Here is a 20,703-nt window from a genome sequence, read left to right on the forward strand (position 1 = left end):
TTTTTCTAATATTCAGAATATATAATTTTTTAATCTATATATCCCAATATTGCTTCTTACCTCATTTTATCATTAAAAAATGTTGGCCAGGCATGGTGACTCATATCTGTAATCCCGGCATTCTGGGAGGCTGAAGTGGGAGGATAGCTTGAGCCCAGGAGTTTGAAACCAGCCTGGACAACCTAGCGAGACCTCGTCTATACAAAAAAAATTAAAAATTAGCCAAGCGTGGTGCGGCACGCCTGTAATCCCAGCTATTCAGGAGGTTGAGGTGGAAGGATTGCTTGAGCCCTGGGAAGTCAAGGTTGCAGTGAGCTGTGATCATGCCCCTGCATTCTAGCCTGGGCAACGGAGTGAGACCTTGTCTCAGAACAAAGCAAACAAACAAAAATGTTGCTACTGCCTTATATAAATGCCCAGAAATTTCAGATATCAGGTGAATTTTGAAGAAACTCAACAAGCAAGGCAACTAATTCTTTGATTCTGTCTTGTTCAATCTTATATGGAGAACAATTAATATTCTAAAAAATATAATTTTTAAGTTGGATGTCTTTGTCATCAGTAAGTGGAGGAAGTAGGATGAAGGCATAGTTTATAGAATTTGAAATATTTGTACTTAACAATGATGTTTCAGAAAAATGAGAAAAACCCTTCCCAAATATATCATCTCCTTTTAGCTACAAGCAGAATTTGGCAAGTGCAGTAGCTGAAACAACCTTCTTTTCCAGAGAATTTTGCTTGTTTGTGCCATTTTAGTTAATGAACAGGATACCCAATGTCATAAATAAAATATATTACAGGAAATCTGAATAGACCAACAGACAGAGAATGTTTAAACATATATACTGTGTCACAGGCTTTCATGAATGAAAACAGATGGCCTAGATAAAGTAATTTTGTTTTTAATCCAGACACTCTGGTATTTCAAGGCTGTTGAAGTCCCAGGATTAAGTCAGGCTGAAAATTACATCTCCCTGATGTTAGTTGATGATTTTTAATTTCTTAGGCTTTTACAACTGCAAAATCATTTTCTAATAAAAGGAGAGATGACAGGTGGATAAAAAAAACCATGACTTTTGAGTATGGTGTGGTTTGTAACAATTAAGAAAGTGATGTAAGCAATTACATACGTGAAGCACAGTTGGCCATCCACAAATTCTCAAGGCTGTTTCTTCTACCAACATTGAATTTCTGAGGTGGAACACTGGAACTTCACTTGGTTTTAGCTTTAATGCTAACAATTCAAATTGGAGTAAAAAGCTTTACAAGGTAAGTACTATTTTACAACAAAATTTCCCTTATAAGAAAAAAGATGATTATTGTACATAGTTACCCCATAGTTAAAGAAAAAAAAATCCCATGTGTTCTCTTAGAGTGTGTGTTATTTTTAACAGGGAAATCTTCAAAATTCACTGAATCCATCTCTATGTTTACATCTAAATAAGAATTGAGTAATAATGTTACAAGCTGCTGCTATTATTATTGTTATTATAGAATATGATTACATCAAATTAAATCCCAAATGGATCAGAGTTGAAAATTTAAAACAAGTCAAGACATAAAAAAACTAGAAGAAAAATAATCTAATAGTTATCAAATTTCTGGGTGAGAAAGGATTTTAAACCTTAAAAATGGTAAGTGAAATCAAAGTCAAAAGAAAAAGATCAATTGGTTTGTCTATATAAAACTATTACACATTAGAAAGTAAATTAAAAGGAAAAAAAATTGGAGGAGAAAATATTTCAACATTTATGACAAAATGTATGCAATACTTAGCTTCCTAAATGCTAAAGAATACCTGAAAATCAGTATAAAGATGGGGAAAGAACACAACTGCAAAAAGAGGAAATAAGAATAATAAAAGAGATTTTTAAAAAGTGTTTAATGTTACCACTAATCAAATAAATGTGGAGTACAGCAATAATGAAAACATTCAAAAGCAGTTTATTATCCAGGATTCCACGCATGCCTAGCAAGGGTAGGTAAGGGGCACTGACTCTGTTACAAGTCATTTAGAAAGCAAAGTGGTAGTAAAACAACACATTCTATTGGCAATATTTTAGAAAAACAGACATTATTGGTAGAGAACAAAGTAATACCATCCCTATGGAGTACAATTTGGCAATATTCATCAAAATTACAGATTCATCCCAGCACTTTTGGAGGCTGGGATGGGTGGATGGTTTGAGTCTAGGAGTTGGAGACCAGCCTAGGCAACATAGCAAAATGATGCTACAAGAGGAGGGATGAGAAATGGGTGTGGGGAGAGAAATTCTTTAAGAACAAGGGACACTGCTATGTTAGGGAGTTAAGGGTAGGAGCGCATTTATGATAAGCAGCAAAATGGAATCACAGTCAGTTCTTAGGGACATGAGAAGTAGAAGAGAGCTAAAAAAACATCAAATAACTACTTAGAAAAGTTGCCTGAGATGAGTGATGCTTCTGCCTACCCTCCAAGCTACATGATTACTTCTCATATTTTGTCAAATCTCCCCTATTACCACTGTCTCTCCTAGTTCTATCAGGAGAAAATGAAAATACAGAAAAACGGTCAGCCAGTTAGCTAGTTTCACCATGATTCATACACCATGATTTATACACAGCATTCATACACACGCTACCAGAAGAAGCTGCTCAATTCTGAGATCCCCTATGCCTCAAGGGCTTTGTATGTGTCTAAATTAGCAAAAACAATATGCAAATTTAAAAGATGTAAAGATTATAGCATTATAGCTGATTTACAATCAAGGAATCCCATTTATGAGAAAGCTTATGGTGGTTGGGGGTGGGGTAAATAAAGGGAAGGGATACTTTTGAATCTATAAAAGAGTATCAAGAGTCTATAATAGATGGCATCATAAAATAACAAAGAGAATATAAGAGCTATGATAAAATTGACTGAAGATCTGAATTCAGAATTCTAGCTCCATTGCTAAACTTATATGTCTGTGGAGGATAAGTTAAACATCAGTTGATTGATTCATAAATTTAACTATTTTTCATTAAGCTGGTACCCTAAAGAAGGCACCAAGCCAAATGCTGAGGATACAGCAGGGTATAAGATAGCTATGGAACACAGGAAATTTTAATAAGTACCAACAACACAGTGAAAAGACTATAGAAGAGTAGGCATATCTGTTCTAATCTGAAAGGGTTATGGAAGGCTTCCTGGATTAATGTTAAGGTCAGACCTAAATCTGAATTGTAAATAGGAGTTAGGGATCTAAAATAGGGTGGGAAGAGTACTCTAGACAGGCGTAATAGTACTTGCAAAGTCCTACAAGTCAGTATTGTGTGTCATTTAGACAGACTAAATAGATTGTTAACTGATAATTATGGAGGCTGCAGCTACAGACCAGTTGTTAAAGAAGTATAACATCGGCCGGGCGCGGTGGCTCATGCCTGTAATCCCAGCACTTTGGGAGGCCGAGGCGGGTGGATCACGAGGTCAAGAGATCGAGACCATCCTGGTCAACATGGTGAAACCCCGTCTCTACTAAAAATACAAAAAATTAGCTGGGCATGGTGGTGCGTGCCTGTAATCCCAGCTACTCAGGAGGCTGAGGCAGGAGAATTGCCTGAACCCAGGAGGCAGAGGTTGTGGTGAGCCGAGATCGCGCCATTGCACTCCAGCCTGGGTAACAAGAGCAAAACTCCGTCTCAAAAAAAAAAAAAAAGAAGTATAACATCAAGAGTAAGTAAAATGAGATAATAATTGAAGTGGACAGTAGGTTTTTTTTTATTAATTCAAAATATTTTTGAATACTTATTATGTGCAAGGCACTATTCTTGGTACTTGGAATATATCAATGAACAAGCAAACCAAAGTCCTTGTTCTGACGAAGCTTATGTCTAATACAGGGTGTGAGACAATCAACAGCAATCATAGCATAAATGATATGGTGCATTAGAACATGGTAAGTACTGTGGGTCTGGTGGATTGGAGTCCAGGTGGATGAGGGGTATTTTAAGAAGAGTAGTCAAGAATTGCCTCAGTGAGCTGGTGGTGATTGGGCAAAGACTTGAAAGAGGAAGTGAGCTTTGCAATTACTCAGACACAGCATATTCCAGGCAGACAGAAGAGCCAGCACAAAAGCACTGATAAGGATTGTGACTGGTATGCTCTAAAACAGCAAGAAGCTGGGTGTGGCAGAACAAGTAGGCAAAGGGGTGAGTAAGTGAAACGAAGTCAGAGAGACAATGAGGAGTAGAGGCAGACTTTGTGGGATCTTATAGGCTATTATGAGAATTCATAAAGAAGATGCCAAATGCAATTGCAATAGAAGCAAAAAATGACAAATGGGACCTAATTAAACTGAAGAGCTTTTCCACAGCAAAAGAAACTCCAACAGCGTAAGCAGACAACCTACAGAATGGGAGAAAATCCTTGTAAACTATGGACCTAACAAAGGTCTAATATCCACCATCTATAAGAAATTTAAATTTAGAAGAAAAAAACAACCTCATTAAAAAGTGGGCAAAGGATATGAACAGACACTTCTCAAAAAAAGACATATACCACCAACAATCATATGAAAAAAACTAAACATCACTGATTGTTAGAGAAATGCAAATCAAAATCACAATGAGAGACCATCTCACGCCATCAGAATGGGTATTATTAAAAACAAAAAATTACAGATGCTGGTGAGGTTGTGAAGAAAAAGGAGTGCTTATACACTGTTGGTGGGAGTGTAAACTAGTTCAACCATTGTGGAAAACAGTGTGGGAATTCCTCAAAGACCTGAAGACAGAACTATCATTTGAACCAGCAATTCCATTACTGGGTATATACCCAAAGGAATATAAATTATTCTATTATAAAGACACATGCATGTGTATGTTAATTGCAGCACTATACACAACAGCAAAGACATGGAATCAACCTAAATGCCCATCAGTGACAGACTGGATAAAGAAAACGTGGTACATATACACCATGGAATACTATGCAGCCACAAAAAAGAATGAGATTATGTCCTTTGCAGGGACATGGATAGAGCTGGAGGCCATTACCCTTAGCAAACTAACACAGGGACAGAAAGCCAAATTCCACATGTTCTCACTTATAAGTGGGAGCTAAATGATGAGGACACATGGACATATGGAGCGGAACACAATGGGGCCTATCAAAGGATAGAAGGTGGAAGGAGGGAGAGGATCAGGAGAAATAACTAATGGGTACTAGGCTTAATACTTGGGTGATAAAATAATCTGCACAACAAACCCCCATGATACATGTTTACCTGTAACAAACCTGCACATGTACCCTTGAACTTAAAAGTTTTTTTAAAAAAAAAGAAGAAAAAATGGCATGGGTCTGAAATAATTTCTGCAGGTGGAGACTGAGCCTGACCTCACATGAAAAAATAGATTAGGCAACTGCTATGCAAATTCGAGGAGAGTCAAGTTAAAATAGACCATGAGGGCCAAATCTGCATAAATTTCTCTTCTTTCTCTAACTTTCATTTGTGTGGAAATGTGGAAAAAATAAATAGCTTCCCAGACTGAAGGATTTTGAAGGCTCGTATTCTGGCTTTGGAAAAAAGGTAACAAGAAAACAAGAGAGTATAAAGCCATGGGAAAACACTCTGGGGCAAGGATAGAGAAAGCACAGTGAAAACAGCAGGAGTCTAGTAGTTTTAAGTAAATATTAAATGATGTGGCACAAAATGTTAAATTATATTGCAAATACCTAATGATTACTCCTAATTTAGTTTTTGATAATTTAGTCTTCAAAAAGATATTTTTCTGGGTTAAAATCACATTTGCTTTCTTTCCTAGACAAAATAACTTTAGAGAGTATTTTTCTAGATGCTCCCTACAAGTGCTGCCTAGATGCCCTCGGGTGGATTCTCCTTCTGGTTCAGCAGTCAGTAGCTCAGCTGCAGGCACTTTTTTGTCCCCTGTGACTAAGTGGAAACTTTGAAAGGTCTGTAGTTTTTTGAAAAAGATGGAATTTTTGCGATTTTGTAACCTCAACCACTTAAGAAGCTGAATTTAACTTCACAGATCGTTTTACAGAAAATAAAACATCAAGTGCTCACAAGATTGAATTTCAGGAAAGCCTTCTTGGATGCAAGATAAAGGCGGGGTGTAAAGTGAAAACAAAAGTAGCTGGAGTTAGGTCATTTGATTTTACACCCTCTACTCAAGACTGCTCCTCTCTGCCGACTGCAACAGGTTGGTACTTTCTTTCTTTTCTCATTCTGACTTGAATATATTTTTTTAAGCCCAAAGACCTTGTATATTTACCTATATAGAGGGAGTCTTGATCCATAAATGTTTAAATGCTTGTTAAAAAAAAAAAGAGTTATTTGAATACTTTAACCTTAAATGAAAAGCTTATACTGTATACTTTAACCTTAAATGAAAAGCTTAATGTAGCAAGAAGAAAATATGATTTTAAATGCCAGTACTTGTCAGTAAAACTTTGTTAAGGAGAAAATAGGTTTTGTTATACTAGTTTTTTTTTTTTTTTGCTTTCTTTTATAAGTACTGACTTTTTTTGGTTCTAATAGTAATTATAAAGACACTTAAAAGTGCATCTATGTATCTGCCAGAAGGATCATTTCTGCAAATAATTCCATTTCTATTCTTATTTACTCACATTTTTGGTAAGATTAATTCTTACTTAAAAATCCCCTTCCTTAATATATTATAATATTTGGCCATATTATTCCTTATCAACAAGTTTAAGGTTTTCTGATGAAAGAGAAAGGAAGAACAAGGTTCATACTGTGTTAATAATTAACGCATAAGAACATGAGGTAGTCTTATTATGCGCAAGGCACGTGCAAGTAGTCTTCATGTTCTTATGCATTAATTACTAAGACAATATGAAGACAACAGAGTAGTCTTCCAGATTGGAACTTTTTAAGTTACCTTAATGATAAAAAGAGTCATTTTAAAAAGTTGGCACCTAGTTTTTATATAATGAAAGCAATTCTTCTATGTGCTATCTTTCTTCAGAGCCTTCTTTTCTTTGCTATATTCATTCAAAAAAAGTTAGCAAGCATAAGAATGTTCTTTAGTTGGCACACTGTTTTGAAAATAATTTTCATTATTGATTCTATAACAATATTTGAGATTCTTCAAAGGACAAAAACAACTCAAGGAAGATAAAAAGGCTAAAAGGAATGAAACATTCAGCACTATAATAAAAACACTGAGAGTCATTATTTTATGCGTTCCAAAACTTATGAATTCTGTGCAAGCTTATCTTAATACTATGGGGTGCTAGTAGCCAGTATAGTGCAATAACAATGTTGACAGAGAAGATTGCTGGCACACTATCTATCCATTCTATCCATTCTAGAGTAACAGCTTTATACCTGCTGGCAAAACTAATTTGACAATTATTTACTGAGAAGCTACTGTGTGCCAGGCATATTAATAAGATTTTATTTACAAACACAAATCAAATAGGTCATGCTTTGAGGAGTTTAGAACCCAGAGGAACAAGGTAGTACGGGAAATGTGTCCTTTCCATAGGATGGGATCAGTTTTCTGAGGGGTATGTAGAGATTGCCAATACATCAGGAAAGTCTTGTGGGGAGGTGGCATCCATGTTAATTGAGTAGGAATTGGCCCTTCCACGGTAGGGCAGGAAATCATATGGTAGATAAAGGAACAGAACAAGCAATGATGTAGACAGATGCTGTTGCATGGTGAGTGCGAGTACACTGCTGAGAAATTAGTCCTATCACTGTCTACGGAGTGGACACAGAGAAGGGGGAGGTCGCAGAAGCCATGGGTTAACTTATGCTAAGGAGCTTGGATTGTCGCTTTCAGGTGAAGAGGTGTGTTTTCCAGATGAGGAGCAAAGCAGAGAAGAGACAGCTTGGCAATTTAGAGATCAAACACTCTGGTGAAAATAAGAAAAATGTTTTTGACAAGGAGGTATTGAGGAGGAGTAACAACAGGATACGAGTTAGAAAGATACTCTTTGTCCAGGTGAGATGGCTCATGCCTGTTATCCCAACACGTTGGTAGGCCAAGGGAGGTGGATTGCTTGAGCCCAGGAGTTTGAGACCAGCCTTGGCAACTTGGTGAAACCCCATCTCTACCAAAAATACAAAAATTAGCCAGTCTCATAACTTGGTCTCAAAATAAATAAATAAATAAATAGATTGAAATTTAAAAATAAAATAAAATATTTTTTAAAAAATTAAAAAAAGGAAATAGCAGTAGGCCAGGTGAGAAACATAATCGTCGAATTGTGCAAATGTGTGGAAGACTGCAGACTGAGAAGACAAATTCAAGACCTATTTGGAAGGTGGAATCAGAACTTAGGAACTGATTGGGAATCAGGGATGAAGGTAAGAGAGAAGACAAGAATGAAGCAGGCTTACAGCTTAGTTGACTAGAGGATAGTGGTGCTACTAAAACACAGTATACAATAAGCAAGTAGTGACCAGTTTTGGAGGGCAGTTGGCTAAAGGAGATCTAGTTTTATAAAATGCAACTACTGAAATTTAGTACAAATGCTGAGAGAATGTATTTAATTTATTTAAATTAAATTTATAAATAACATAAAAATCCAAAATAAATTTATTTTAAGTAAACCAAATAATTTACTAATTTATTTTCATTTTTATTCAATGTATTGCATATATACACACACATATATATATGTGTGTGTGTGTGTGTGTGTGTATATATATATATATATTTTTTTTGAGACAGAGTTTTTGCTCTTGTTGCCCAGGCTGGAGTGCAATGGTGGGATCTTGGCTCACTACAAGCTCCACCTCCTAGGTTGAAGCGATTCTCCCGTCTTAGCTTCCTGAGTAGCTGGGATTACAGACATGCGCCACCACACCCAACTAATTTTTTATTTTTAGTAGAGATGAGGTTTCTCCATATTGGTCAGGCTGGTCTCGAACTCCCAACCTCAGGTGATCCACCCACCTCGGCCTCCCAAAGTGCTGGGATTACTTCGTGAGCCACCACACCCAGCTTATTGCAGATATACTTTGAGATTCACAAAATTATGTATGTAAAGATTATAACACTATTCTTTTTAGTTAAAATCTAATTAAATTTTCATATTTTAAAAATCATTTTTACATAAAAGTCTTTTATTTAGGATTTAATGATTAAGAAAATTCTCCAGGGCATTGTGTTTATTGTCCTGTGCAAATCCCAGCTCTTTTACACAGAATTGTAAAAGTAAAGCATGAGTAACTAATCTTGGGGTCATATTCCAATGTGGCTCCCATTAAAGTGTTTCAAAGAGTGGCAGATTCAGGCTCATATATGTTACAGCAACAGTCTATTCTCTAGGGAAAGAACAAAACAGCTTAATGAAAACGGCTTCCTTTTATTTTTAGTTTTATTTATTTATTTATTTTTGCAATGGAATCTTGCTATGTCACCCAGGCTGGAGTGCAGTGATGCGGTCTTGGCTCACTGCAACCTCTGCCTCATGGGTTTAAGTGATTCTCCTGCCTCAGCATCCTGAGTAGCTGGGACTACAGGTGAGTGCCACTATGTCTGGTTAATTTTTATATTTTTACAAAAATACAAAAGAGATGGGGTTTTGCCATTTTGGCCAGGCTGGTCTCGAATCCGTCTTGGCCTCACAAAGTGCTGGGATTACAGGCATGAGACACAATGCCCGGCCAAAAACTGTTTTCTTTTAAGCATATTTAGACAAATATATATCCTGTATTCTCTTTGCCATTTAGATTGGAACCATGACTTTGGAACAGAACCAGTCAACAGATTATTATTATGAGGAAAATGAAATGAATGGCACTCACGACTACAGTCAATATGAATTGATCTGTATCAAAGAAGATGTCAGAAAATTTGCAAAAATTTTCCTCCCTGTATTCCACACAATAGCTTTCGTTATTGGACTTGCAGGCAATTCCATGGTAGTGGCAATTTATGCCTATTACAAGAAACAGAGAACCAAAACAGATGTGTACATCCTGAATTTGGCTGTGGCAGATTTGCTCCTTCTATTCACTCTGCCTTTTTGGGCTGTTAATGCAGTTCATGGATGGGTTTTAGGGAAAATAATGTGCAAAATAACTTCAGCATTGTATACAGTAAACTTTGTCTCTGGAATGCAGTTTCTGGCTTGTATCAGCATAGACAGATATGTGGCAGTAACTAAAAGCCCCAGACAATCAGGAGTGGGACAAGCATGCTGGGTGATCTGTTTCTGTGTCTGGATGGCTGCCATCTTGCTGAGTATACCCCAGCTGGTTTTTTATACAGTAAATGACAATGCTAGGTGCATTCCCACTTTTCCCCACTACCTAGGAACATCAATGAAAGCATCAATTCAAATGCTAGAAATCTGCATCGGATTTGTAGTACCCTTTCTTATCATGGGGGTGTGCTACTTTATCACGGCAAGGACACTCATGAAGATGCCAAACATTAAAATATCTCAACCCCTCAAAGTTCTGCTCACAGTGGTTATAGTTTTCATTGTCACTCAGCTGCCTTATAACATTGTCAAGTTCTGCCGAGCCATAGACATCATCTACTCCCTGATCACCAACTGCAACATGAGCAAACGCCTGGACATTGCTATCCAAATCACAGAAAGCATCGCACTCTTTCACAGCTGCCTCAACCCAATCCTTTATGTTTTTATGGGAGCATCTTTCAAAAACTACATTATGAAAGTGGCCAAGAAGTATGGGTCCTGGAGAAGACAGAGACAAAGTGTGGAGGAGTTTCCTTTTGATTCTGAGCATCCTACAGAGCCAACCAGTACTTTTAGCATTTGAAGGTAAAACTGCTCTGCCTTTTGCTTGGATACATAGGAATGATGCTTCCCCATCAAATAAAACATATGCATTATTCTGAAACTCAAATCATTCTGAAACTCAAATCTCAAATGTCATGGTTGCAACTTATAATAAAGAATGGGTTGGGGGAAGGGGGAGAATAAAAGCCAAGAAGAGGAAACAAGATAATAAATGTACAAAACATGAAAATTAAAATAAACAATATAGGAAAATAGTAGTAATGGGCATAAGTGAATAAAAACAATCTGCTATAAAGAAGAAGAGTTTCGTGGTGATAGAATAGTTTTGTATGTTGGTTGCAGTGGTGGTTATACAAATCTACACAAGTGATAAAATGACACAGAACTGTACACATACATTGTACCAATTTTAATTTCCTGGTTTTGACATTGGGGTAAACTGGATGAAGGGTACCCGGGACCATTCTGTACCATCTTTGTAACTTCCTGTGAATTTATAATAATTTCAAAATAAAAGAAGTTAAAAAAAACAAATAAACCTACTATGCTATAAGTTAGGCCATCTAAAACAGATTTATTAAAGAGGTTCATGTTAAAAGGCATTTATAATTATTTTTAATTATCTAAGTTTGACTATAAGAACTATTTCCCTGCATAATTGTAGTACTTGAATAACTATGCAGCAGAACTCAATCTATCTTTTCTTTTCCTGTTTTCTTAGTTTGTAAGTAATTTTATAAAATCCACCTCCTCCAAAACAACAACAGAAAAAAACTATAATAAGCTTTTCTGATCCTTTTCAAAACATTCCTGATAAGTTCCTAAAGACAGAATTTGCTTCCATGATATAAACTTTCTTAGTAATAACCGGTAATCCTGACAAATGGTAGGTTTATCATGTATAGTCTAGGTGTAATCCTCAGATTATCATTTGTATCTGGGTTCCAATTTCTTAACTTCCTAAAGAACTTATCCATTTATATGAGTCTATCACTGAGGGTTGACTAAAACATATATTATCCCATGCATAAAGTGTCCCAATTTTCATTTAAACACTTTCTTTTCGAGTAATTAAAATATGTACAATAAATTAATGTTAATAACATGTACAGCTATCTTTTAAAAAAATATTTGCTGTAAATTATTGTAATCCATGTAATATGCTCTTATTAAAATTAAATTTTGCTAGCAATTACATTGGTCAAAAATAGTATGTGCTAATGAATTTTATCTCCAAAATTACAAAAAATGACATGTTTTCTGCTCTTAAACATCCCCCAACCAAGATAAGTTATTTTAAAATTACTTTTTCTTCAAACACTATTCCTAAATTTGAAAATGCTTTAACATGCAGAATTAATTAACTAATTAATTTTTCATTTTTTTGAGACGGGGTTTTGCTTTTGTTGCTCAGGCTGAAGTGCAGTGGCACCACGTTGACTCACGGCAACCTCCGCCACCAGGGTTCAAGTGAGTCTCCTGCCTCAGCCTCCTGAGCAGCTGAGATTACAGGTGTCTGCCACCATGCCCAGCTAATTTTTGTATTTTTAGTAGAGACAGGGCTTCACCATGTTGGCTAGGCTGGTCTCAAACTCCTGGCCTCAGGTGATCCACCAGCCTCAACCTCCCAAATCGCTGGGATTACAGGTGTGAGCCACCATGCCTGGCCTACACATGCAGAATTTAAAGAATTATGATCATGAAAGTGATCACTATTTATCATAGCATTATTCTACCATAGCATCTGGCACAAAGGATCAGTGTGTTAGGTGAAAAAATCAAGCTGAACACTCACCACTGCTCCACCATTTCTTGCCATTAATTACGTAGCTATCTCCATCTTGTTGGATGCTGCATTCAATATTTGTGGCATCACTTGAAGCTACATCCGGTTCTATAAATAAACAAAGGCTGAATTTACAGACAGGCAGATATCATCAGTAGATTTAGGTAAGGATATGAAAACTTTAAAAACAAAGGCATCTTTATCTTTTTCAATTTCCTATCATTCCACATTCCACCCTGCTTTTTCCATGGCCTACACACAATAGGTGTTCAACAAATGTGCACTGGAAGAATGAGTGAATGAATGAAGTATCTTGAACATTGGGGATCAGTATTTTGAATGGTTATTTTTGGCTCCTCATTGATATATGACTTGGGATACAACTCAGTCCTTTCTCCAATCAGCAAAAGTAGATAAAAGTATTGTTTTCTATTTCTCACAATGGAGATATGTACTAAATATTAATTGGCAAGACAGACTCCCCCCAACCCATATAGTTTACTCTCATGCAATTTCTAACGTGCCTTGCAAATTCCATCAGGAATGCTTTCACTAATTTATATACTTTGCATTCTTTAAAACCTGTTCAACACTTAAGGTCTTCAAAAAGTTTTCCATGGGACACCCTTAGACAACTGCTTTACTGCATGGCACTTCAGAACTGTCTAGCTCTTAATCATAGCAATCTGCACTTGTTAATATGACACTCATTTAAATCAGTCCTTCAGATATCCTATGTGTTGTTTCTAAAACTTGAGACTCAGTCTTTTTTAAAAAAGAGGGCTGTGTATTCTACTTATTTTGTAACCTCCACCTAGCGCTTTGTAGACAATACATCATAGTGTAGATATTCAATAAATGCCTATTACTGATTTAAATGGAGATCAGTTCTGCTATTATAGTAGTCCCCTGTTACCTGTAGTTTTGCTATCTGAGGTTTCAGTTATGAGAGGTCAACTACATTCCAAAACTATTAAATGAAAAATTCCAGAAGTAAACAATTCAAAATTTTTAAATTGTGTACCCTTCTGAGTATTGTTATAATTGTTCTATTATTAGTTATTATAGTCTAAATAGAGTTCAGGACTATCCCCAGTTTTCAGACACCAGTTGGGGGTCTTGGAATGTATCCCCTTCAGATAAAAGAGAACTACTGTATAAATATATACGATGTTACAGAACACAAAATCTGGCCATTATTGATAGCACTTAAAAATTATGGCCAAGCAAAATATTGTTTAATTCTAAACTAAATCACAAAACTGATTTTTTTCTATATTGAAGAGTTCTTAATGTTTCCTAGGTACAAATAATGTCAAATCTGTTTTTATTAACATGTTCATTTTCCCACATGATTATAATTTGAGCCATATGTCCAGTACTGGTGAAAGTTCTATTTTTCTGTTTATATTTTTGGAGTTGAGTATTTTATAAGTATCAATATAAAATTAACACAAAGATAGATATTTCATACATATGGACAAAAAAGATATTAAATATTCACAGATAGCAATTTTAGAAATGACATCCAAAGATTGTGAAACTAACTTTACTCTGCTGCTAATGCGATGGCAGGCTACGAGAGAACATCATCTGATATTCTGCCAAAGGAGAGGATAATTTTTCTCTGCACATTTGAAAATACCAACATTTAGTAACAGGTTCAAAATAAACATACATTTTTGGCCAATGGCAAATTTGACTGAAACACAGAATCACATCCTATGTTTCTTCAGCTTATCCGCAGTAATTCCATATGACTGACTACACAAGGGGAGAATGGTGATTTGCATTTACCTGTCATACAGAAGCAAGAGGTAATGTCCCCTTTAAGAAGAGGCTCAAGCCACTGTTTCTTCTGTTCCTCACTTCCATACAGGTGCAGAACCTCCATGTTCCCTGTGTCTATACATAAGAAAGAGTATTTGTTTTGCATTTGAAATTTTATCAATACGAAATGCATAACTTTATGTAGAGAGTACAGACGTGCATCTTTTTGAAGCAAACGTCTGCTAACAAAAATATTTTGAAACATAGAGTAAATATAATTTACACTGATGGCATGTCATAAATATTCACAAGCACGTGGCATTTGGTACATATTTATTCAACTTGTTCTGAATCACAGACTCTTCTTCAGTTCATCCCAATGAAGAATGGTTCTAATGAAGATTAACTCAATTAGAACTGAAAGAAACACTTTACTGGCCTAAACCTTGCCTGCCATATTGCAAATATGCCCTGTTAGGAGTGATTGCAATGCTCCTGGAGAACAATTAATATTGCATGTCCTACTGAGACTCCAGCCCTTAATTCTATCTGTTGTTCCCCAAACACACCCTGTGCTTTCTAATTTCTACATATTTGCTTGGGCCAGACCTTCTCTCAAGTGAAATTCTCCCTGTCCTTCACAAGTAAATTCCTGCTTATGAGCCACCTCCTCTGCAAAGAATCTCTGATTACCCAGTCAGTAATACCTCCTTCTTCTGAACTCACATAACAATTATTTCTTTTTACCCCAACATTGTTCTTACTTTTATGCATCCCATACTACCTAGAAAATACAAGATAATTTCTCAAGGATGCTAAAGACAGAATCACTACCCTGGAAAGAAAATGTCAGTGGATAACCTCAAAGACCCTCTCTGACCTTTGGAGGGTATTGTTTATAGTACATGATACACTGTAGTATCACCCTTGGTTAGCAAAGAATTCTTCATGTCTGCCATGGAGCAAAACTTTCTAGGTGGCTTCCTCTGATTTTCCATTCCTGTCAAATTTCTAAAAATACTGTCTAAAACCTTTCCCTCGAGTGTTGATTACTCAGAAGATAGTTGCTGAAATGCTTATGAAAATTGAGTTGTGTAAGTTAAATCTCTCAAGATGCCTGCACTCTGTTCAGGCACTCCTAACAGAGCCAACATTATGTCAAGATTCACAAAATTCCTTGTAGATTAACACAGCTTAACATTCTTTTTGAGTGAGGGAGAAAATAAGTCCTGACTTAAAATTCATGAAGTTCATTGCTTGTTTTCTTTGCCTGTTTTAAATTCACTGTTACTTGTTATAGTTCAAATAAGGTAAATATTAAATTTGAAATTTTCAAAAATTGTCAGTTTCTTCTGAAAAGCCTCACAAAATTATCATTTATGGGTTGGAAAAAAAAGATAAACTACACCAACAAGAAAAATTATTCCCCATTAAAAAATATCAGCCCAGCTCTCTAGATTCGTCTTCTCTGAGCAGGGCATCTCTGAAAGAAAGGCAGCAGCCCAGTCAGGGGCTTATAGATAAAAATCCCATCTCCCTTGGACAGAACACCTGGGGGAATGAGTGGCTGTGGGTGCAGCTTCAGCAGACTTAAACGTTCCTACCTGCCAGCTCTGAAGACAGCTGTGGATCTCCTAGCACAATGCTTGAGCTCTGCTAAGGAACAGAGCTGCCTCAAGTGAGTCTGCCTACTCAAGTGGGTCCCTGACCCCCATACCTACTGACAGGGAGACACCTCCCAGCAGGGGTCAACAGACACCTCATATAGGAGAGCTCTGGCTGGCATCTGGTGGGTGCCCCTCTGGGATGAAGCTTCCAGAGGAAGGAACAAGTAGCAATCTCTGCTCCTCTAAAGCCTCTGCTGGTAAAACCCAGGCAAACAGGGTCTGGAGTGGATCTCTAGCAAACTACAGCAGACCTGCAGCAGAGGAGCCTGTTAGAAGGAAAACTAACAAACAGAAAGGAATAGCATCAACATCAACAAAAACGACGTCCACACAAAAACCCCATCTGAAGGTCACCAACATCAAAGACCAAAAGTAGCTGAATCCATGAAGATGAGAAAGAAACAGTACAAAAAGGCTGAAAACTCCCAAACACCAGAAGGCGTCTTCTCCAAAGGAGCTCAACTTCTTGCCCGCAAGGGAACAAACTGGACAGAGAATGAGTTTGATGAACTGACAGAAGTAGGCTTCAAAAGGTAAGTAATAACAAACTCCTCTGAGCTACAAGAGCACGTTCTAACTTAATGCAAGGAAGCTAAGAACCTTGACAAAAGGTTACAGGAATTGCTAACTAGAATAACCAGTTTAGAGAAGAATATAAATGACCTGATGGAGCTGAAAAACACAACACGAGAACTTCATGAAGCATATACAAGTAATCAATAGCTGATTCCATCAAGCAGAAGAAAGGATATAGAGACTGAAGATCAACTTTATGAAATAAAGTGTGAAGACAAGATTAGAGAAACAAAGAATGAAAAGGAACAAACAAAGCCTCCAAGTAATATGGGACTATGTGAAAAGAGCAAACCTATGTTTGATTGGTGTACCTGAAAGTAATGGAGAGAATGGAAACAAGTGAAAACACTCTTCAGGATATTATTCAGGAGAACTTCCCCAACCTAGCAAGACAGGCCAATATTCAAATTCAGGAAACACAAAGAACACCACAGTAATACTCCTCAAGAAGAGCAACCCCAAGACACATAATTGTCAGATTCACCAAGGTTGAAATGAAGGAAAAAATGTTAAGGGCAGCCAGAGAGAAACTTCAGGTTACCCACAAAGGGAAGCACATCAGACTAACAGCAGATCTCTCAGCAGAAACCCTACAAGCCAGAAGAGAGTGGGGGCCAACATTCAATATCCTTAAAGAAAAGAATTTTCAACCCAGAATTTCATAACCAGCCAAACTAAGTTTAATAAGCGAAGGAGAAATAAAATCCTTTACATACAAGCAAATGCTGAGAGATTTTGTCACCACCAGACCTGCCTTACAAGAGCTCCTGAAGGAAGCACTAAATATGGAAATGAAAAACCAGTACCAGCCACTGCAAAAACATACCAAATTGTAAAGACCATTGACACTATGAAGAAGCTGCATCAACTAATGGGCGAAATAACCAGCTGGCTTCCTAATGATAGGATCAAATTCACACATAACAATATTAACCTTAAATGTAAACAGGCTAAATGCCCCAATAAAAAGACACAGACTGGTAAAATTGGATAAAGAGTAAAGACCCATGAGTGTGCTGAATTCAAGAGACTCATCTCATGGGCAAAGACACACATAGGCTCAAAACAAAGGGATGAAAGAACATTTACCAAGCAAATGGAAAGCGAAAAAAAAAAAAAAAAGCAGGGGTTGCAATCCTAGTCTCTGACAAAACATACTTTAAACCAACAAAGATAAAAAAAGACAAAGAAGAGCATGACATAATGGTAAAGGGATCAATGCAACAAGAAGAGCTAACTATCCTAACTACATATGCATCCAATACGGGAGCACTCAGATTCATAAAGCAAGTTCTTAGAGACCTACAAGAGATTTAGACTCCCACGCAATTATAGTGGGTGACTAACACACCACTGTCAGTATTAGACAGATCAGCAAGACAGCAAATTCAGGACTTGAACTCAGCTCTGTACCAAGTGGACCTAATAGACACCTACAGAACTCTCCACCCCAAATCAACAGAATATACATTCTTCTCAGCACACTTATTCTAAAATTGACCATATAATTGGAAGTAAAACACTCCTCAGCAAATGCAAAAGAACGGAAATCATAACAGTCTCTCAGACCACAGTGCAATCAAGTTAGAACTCAGGATTAAGAAGCTCACTCAAGGCCGGGCGCGGTGGCTCACGCCTGTAATCCCAGCACTTTGGGAGGCCGAGGCGGGCGGATCACGAGGTCAAGAGATCGAGACCATCCTGGTCAACATGGTGAAACCCCGTCTCTACTAAAAATACAAAAAATTAGCTGGGCATGGTGGCGCGTGCCTGTAATCCCAGCTACTCCGGAGGCTGAGGCAGGAGAATTGCCTGAACCTGGGAGGCAGAGGTTGCGGTGAGCCGAGATCGCGCCATTGCACTCCAGCCTGGGTAACAAGAGCGAAACTCCGTCTCCAAAAAAAAAAAAACAAAAAGAGAAGCTCACTCAAAACCGCACAACTACATGGAAACAGAACAACCTGCTCCTGAATTGACTACTGGGTAAATAATGAAATTAAGGCAGAAATAAGTAAGTCCTTTGAAAGCAATGAGAACTAAGATATAACATACCAGAATCTCTGGGACACAGCTGAAGCAGTGGGAAATTTATAGCACTAAATGCCCACAGGAGAAAGCAGGAAAGATCTAAAATTGGCACCCTAACATCACAATTAAGAGAACTAGAGAAGCAAGATCAAATAAATTCAAAAGCTAGCAGAAGACAAGAAATAACTAAGATCAGAATAGAATTGAAGGAGATAGAAACACAAAAAACCCTTCAAAAAAATTAATGAATTCAGGAGCTGTTTTTCTTTAAAAGATTAACAAAATTAAAAAAAAAAAATTAACAAAATAGATAGACCACTAGCCAGACTAATAAAGAAGAAAAGAGAAAAGAATCAAATAGACTCAATAAAAAATGATAAAGGGGTTATTACCACTGATCCCACAGAAATACAAACTACCATCAGAGAATACTATAAATGCCTCTACGCAAATAAATTAGAAAATCTAGAAGAAATGGATAAATTCCTGGTCACATACACCCTCCCAAGACTAAACCAGTTAGAAGATAAATCTCTGAATATATCAATAACAGGTTCTGAAATTGAGGCAGTCATTAATAGCCTACCAACCAAAAAAAGCTCAGGACCAGATAGATTCACAGCCGAATTCTACCAGAGGTACAAAGAGGAGCTGGTAACATTCCTTCTGAAACTACTCCAAACAACAGAAAAAGAGGGACTCCTTCCTAACTCATTTTATGAGGTCAGTGTCATCCTGATACCAAAACCTGGCAGACACACACAAAAATTCAGGCCAATATCCCTGATGAACATTGATGCAAAAATCCTTAATAAAATACTGGCAAACTGAATTCAGCAGCACATCAAAAAGCTTATCCACCATGATCAAGTTGTCTTCATCCCTGGGATGCAAGGCTAGTTCAACATATGCAAATCAATAAACGTAATTCATCACATAAACAGAACCAATGACAAAACCACAAGATTATCTCAATAGATGCAGAAAAGACCTTTGATAAAATTCAACACCCCTTCATGCTAAAAACGCTCAATAAACTAGGTATTGATGGAACATATCTCAAAAAAATAAGAGCTATTTATGACAAACCCACAGCCACTATCAGACTGAATGGGCAAAAGCTGGAAGCATTCCCTGTGAAAACTGGCACAAGACAAGGATGCTCTCTATCACCACTCCTGTTTAACACGGTATTGGAAGTTCTGGCCAGGGCAATCAGGCAAGAGAAAGAAATAAAGTGTATTCAAATAGGAAGAGAGGAAGTCAAATTGTCTCTGTTTGCAGATAACATGTTTGTATATTTAGAAAACCCCACAATCTCAGCCTAAAATCTCCTTAAGCTGATAAGCAACTTCAGCAAAGTCTCAGGATATAAAATTAATGTGCAAAAATAATAAGCATTCCTATACATCAATAACAGACAAACAGAGAGCCAAATCATGAGTGAACTCCAATTCACAATTGCTACAAAGAGAATAAAATACCTAGAAATACACCTTACAAAGGATGTGAAGGACCTCTTCAAGGAGACCTACAAACCACTGCTCAAGGAAATAAGAGAGGACACAAACAAATGGAAAAATATTCCATGCTCATGGATAGGAAGAATCAATATTGTGAAAATGGCCATATTGCCCAAACTAATTTATAGATTCAATGCTATCTCCATCAAGCTACCATTAACTGTCTACACAGAATTAGAAAACACTACTTTAAATTTCATATTAAGGATGAATTTCATCCTTTTTTGAAATTTTTTTCACCAAAAAAGAGCCCATATAGCCAAGACAATCCAAAGAAAAAACAACGCTGGAGGCATTACCCTACTTGACTTCAAACTATACTACAAGGTTACAGTAACCAAAACAGCATGGTACTGGTACCAAAACAGATATATGGTCTAATGGAACAGAATAGAGATCTCAGAAATAATGTCACACATCTACAACCATCTGATCTTTGACAAGCCTGACTAAAACAAGCAATGGGGAAAGGATCACCTATTTAATAAATGCTGTTTGGAAAACTGGCCAGCTATATGGAGAAAACTGAAACTGGACCCCTTCCTTATACCTTATATAAAAATTAACTCAAGATGGATTAAACACTTAAACATAAGACCTAAAACCGTAAAAACCTTA

General features: G+C 36.9%; 2 protein-coding genes across 9 annotated transcripts in view; one reads left to right on the top strand and one right to left on the bottom strand.

Moving 5' to 3' along the window:
• The window catches only part of ACAD11 (acyl-CoA dehydrogenase family member 11), a 103,289-nt gene that overhangs the window by 32,558 nt on the left and 50,028 nt on the right, over positions 1-20,703 (bottom strand). For all 6 annotated transcript variants that reach the window (XR_010343452.1, XM_064378697.1, XM_012451225.3 and 3 more), the window contains exons 12-13: positions 14,319-14,426; positions 12,531-12,629 (exon numbers count right to left, since the gene is read on the bottom strand). Coding sequence is in view for 5 of the 6 variants with exons in the window: in XM_064378697.1 (XP_064234767.1) it covers positions 12,531-12,629; positions 14,319-14,426 (207 nt within the window). In the remaining variant the exon portion in view is untranslated. The remainder of the gene's footprint in view (positions 1-12,530; positions 12,630-14,318; positions 14,427-20,703) is intronic.
• ACKR4 (atypical chemokine receptor 4) lies at positions 5,478-11,932 on the top strand. 3 transcript variants are annotated; one of them, XM_064378696.1, is made up of 4 exons: positions 5,478-5,549; positions 6,013-6,183; positions 7,795-7,956; positions 9,693-11,932. In XM_064378696.1, the coding sequence occupies exons 3-4, from the start codon at positions 7,816-7,818 to the stop codon at positions 10,752-10,754; spliced, it is 1,203 nt and encodes a 400-aa protein (XP_064234766.1). In that variant the 5' UTR covers positions 5,478-5,549; positions 6,013-6,183; positions 7,795-7,815; the 3' UTR covers positions 10,755-11,932. The 3 variants fall into 3 exon arrangements, with proteins under 3 accessions (XP_064234766.1, XP_012306656.2, XP_012306652.2); XM_012451233.2 differs by lacking the exons at positions 5,478-5,549; positions 7,795-7,956 and having other exon boundaries at positions 5,803-6,183; XM_012451229.2 differs by lacking the exons at positions 5,478-5,549; positions 6,013-6,183 and having other exon boundaries at positions 7,055-7,956.

This window comes from Aotus nancymaae, unplaced genomic scaffold (genome assembly GCF_030222135.1).
Source record: "Aotus nancymaae isolate 86718 unplaced genomic scaffold, 86718_ANA_hifiasm-v0.15.2.pri h1tg000019l, whole genome shotgun sequence".
Taxonomy (NCBI): Eukaryota; Metazoa; Chordata; class Mammalia; order Primates; family Aotidae; genus Aotus; species Aotus nancymaae.

What these genes read in the sequence shown, in the direction of transcription:
- ACKR4 (XM_012451229.2), top strand. Translation starts at nt 7,765, where the DNA reads ATGCTAAGGAGCTTGGATTGTCGCTTTCAGGTGAAGAGGTGTGTTTTC. An exon ending in GAAAGATACTCTTTGTCCAG is followed by an intron (nt 7,957 to 9,692) that starts GTGAGATGGCTC and finishes TTTGCCATTTAG; the next exon opens with ATTGGAACCATGACTTTGGA.